General features: G+C 67.9%; 1 protein-coding gene across 1 annotated transcript; it reads right to left on the bottom strand.

The window, feature by feature from the left end:
* Positions 1-329: 329 nt before the first annotated feature.
* LOC113408853 (ryanodine receptor 1-like) lies at positions 330-1,569 on the bottom strand (the record flags this gene model as incomplete). The annotated part of the gene is made up of 3 exons (XM_026662286.1): positions 1,481-1,569; positions 739-1,012; positions 330-444 (listed from the first exon to the last, which is right to left on the bottom strand). Coding segments are annotated over exons 2-3 (360 nt in total), but the record flags the coding sequence as incomplete, so codon positions are not given.
* Positions 1,570-2,698: the final 1,129 nt, after the last annotated feature.

The raw sequence follows: 2,698 nt of genomic DNA, 5'->3' as shown, positions 1-2,698 counted from the left end.
GGACCCCAGGGCCAGGGGATGCAGGGCATGGGGCACCGGCAGAGCAGGGGGACCCCAGGGCCAGGGGGCATGGGGCGCCAGCAGTGAGGCAGGGGGCCCCAGGGCTGGGGGGTGCAGGGCGCGGGGCACCGGCAGAGCCTGGGGACCCCAGGGCTCGGCCAGTGGGGTGTGGGGCACCAGCAGAGCAGGGGGACCCCAAGGCCAGGGCTGGCTGTTCTCTGAAAGGATCTGCTCTAGGAATTGTTTGGGGGCAGGACTCTGGCCTGGGTTATCCAGGGGGTCCCGCGAGGACCTGGCGTGACGTCAGGCTGCGTGAACCCTCCACTCACCTTGGACTCGCCCCCTCCCAGCACGTTGACCATCACCTCCATGACCGTCTCGTGCATGCCCAGCGCTCGCATCAGGTTGGGGTGCTGGTAGAAGACTTTGTTGTTCATGATGTTTCTGCAGAGGGAGAAGGGGACGGGGGGATATGGACCCTGCGGAGCAGGCGGCACCGGGCTGGGCTTTAGCCACGCTGGGGGCTGAGTCGCCGGTGAAGGGAGTGTGTGTGTGTGTGGGGGGTCCTCCACTGGCCTCTCACGACCTGGAGCAGGGAAGTGTGGGGCAGACCCTATGGCAGAGATGGGGATGGGGAGCCCAGCGCTGGGAGAGCAGGGGGCTGTGGATCGGGGGTGCGGGGCGTGGGCAGCGAGGGGACCCCATGGCGGGGGGGGGGGCAGGCGGCGAGGGGAATACCCGATGCTCTGGATCATGAGGGTCTCCTCCTCCGGGCCCATCTGCACGATGAGCAGGGAGCGGATCTGGCCCAGGCTCTCGAGCAGGCTCATGGCGTCGCCCACGGAGACGGCGTTGATGGTGTAGGCCCGGGGCAGGGCGCGGAGCAGCTCCCCGATGGCGTCGTACTGCCGGTGCAGCAGGCTGAACATGACACGCACCAGCGCCGGGCTCTGGATGAAGGACTCCTGCGCCCAGTGCACCATGGTGTGGGAGATCAGCTCCTGCAGCGTGCCTGGGGGGGGCAGGGGGCAGCGCCAGGTCACGGGGGGGGCGGGGGGCAGCGCCAGGCCCCGGGGGGGGGGGGGCGGCAGTGCCGGGTAGCTGGGGCACATGGGGCAGTGCCGGGGACAGCAGCAGCACCATGGCGCCTGCACACCAAGACTGGGGCACCCTGGGACCCACAGCTCAGGGGCCCTCTGCAATGGGGGGCCTAAAACAAGAGGCTTGGAGATCACTGGGGGTCCCTTCCCGCCAGCGTGACACCCCTGCATGGGGGGCAGTGCACGCCTGGCACCACCCACAGAAGGGATGCCATAGGTACCAGGCCCCCGGTTCCCCGTCCCAGCCAGCCCCCCAGCTACCGCCCCTCCCCAGACAGCCCCCCAGCTTTCCCCCAGCCAGCCCCCCGGTTCCCCATCCCAGCCAGCCCCCCGGCCACCACCCCTCCCCCAGCCAGCCCCCCAGCTCCCGCCCGGCTCACTGGGCGCCGGCTCCTCCTCGGGGGGCAGCTCCTCCTCCTGCTCCTTCTTCTTCTTCCGGAAGCTCAGCACCTTCTGCACCAGGGTCCTGAGCCGGTGTCGCAAGGACGTGTCCTCCTCCTCCTCCTCCTCCCCCCCCTCGGCCTCGATGCCTGGGGGGACACGGCACGAATGGGCCCCGGGGGTGGGGGGGACACATGGCGGGAGGGGACTCTGGGCCCTGGGGGACACGTGGCAGGATGGGGCCCTGGGCCCTGGGGGTGGGGGGACACCAGGCGGGACGGGGCCCTGGGCACTGGGGGTGGGGGTGTGTGACGAAGTGGGACTGTTCTTAATGTTTCCTCTGAATACTGTGTGGGTGCCTCAGTTTCCCCTATGCATTTCTTAAGTCTCTAGGGGGTGAGACTGTTGCAGAGCAAAGGGCCAGTGTGCATAAATGGCCGACACTCTGTCTTCTGGCACCTGATGGCCGGGGCCCTTCCCCCCCTGCAAGGTGCCCGCTGAAGGTGTTGGAGAACAAAGAGATCAGGTGACCTCCTGGCCCAGGAAAGGAACAAAACAGAGAAGGAGGGGCTGGAGGGGGTTTCAGTTTGGGGCTGGCTGGGGACTAGGAGTGAGGGCAGATGTGGGTGTCTGGCTTGCTGCCCCCCAGAATGGACCCGGCTGAGGGGTCCCGTTCTCTGTACCTACAAGTTCTGTTTTAGACCGTGTTCCTGTCATCTAATAAACCTCTGTTTTACTGGCTGGCTGAGAGTCACGTCTGACTGCGAAGTGGGGGTGCAGGATCCTCTGGCTTCCCCAGGACCCCGCCTGGGCGGACTCGCTGTGGGAAGCACACGGAGGGGCAGATGCTGAATGCTCCAAGGTCAGACCCAGGAAGGTGAAGCCGTGTGAGCTTCGTGCCCTGAAGACAGTCTGCTCCGAGGGAGAGGAGGCTCCCCAGAGTCCTGACTGGCTTTGTGGGGAGCAGTTCCAGAGCATCGCCCAGGGACGCCGTGACAGGGGACACCTGGTGGGATGGGGCCCTGGGCACTGGGGGTGGGGAGGACAGGACACCCAGCGGGACGGGGCCCTGGGCAGTGGGGGTGGGGAGGACAGGACACCCAGTGGGACGGGGCCCTGGGCGGGGGGGGGGGGGGGGGGGAGACCCAGGGGGACGGGGCGGGGGCCCCTCACCGCAGTGGCTCAGCAGGTCGGTGTGGAAATCCAGCAGCTCGTCG

Source organism: Terrapene carolina, unplaced genomic scaffold, assembly GCF_002925995.2.
Source record: "Terrapene carolina triunguis isolate 2854851 unplaced genomic scaffold, T_m_triunguis-2.0 Scaffold25471, whole genome shotgun sequence".
Classification (NCBI taxonomy): Eukaryota; Metazoa; Chordata; order Testudines; family Emydidae; genus Terrapene; species Terrapene triunguis.
Note: the sequence above shows the minus strand (reverse complement) of the source record. Positions and strands in the feature narration are given on the sequence as shown.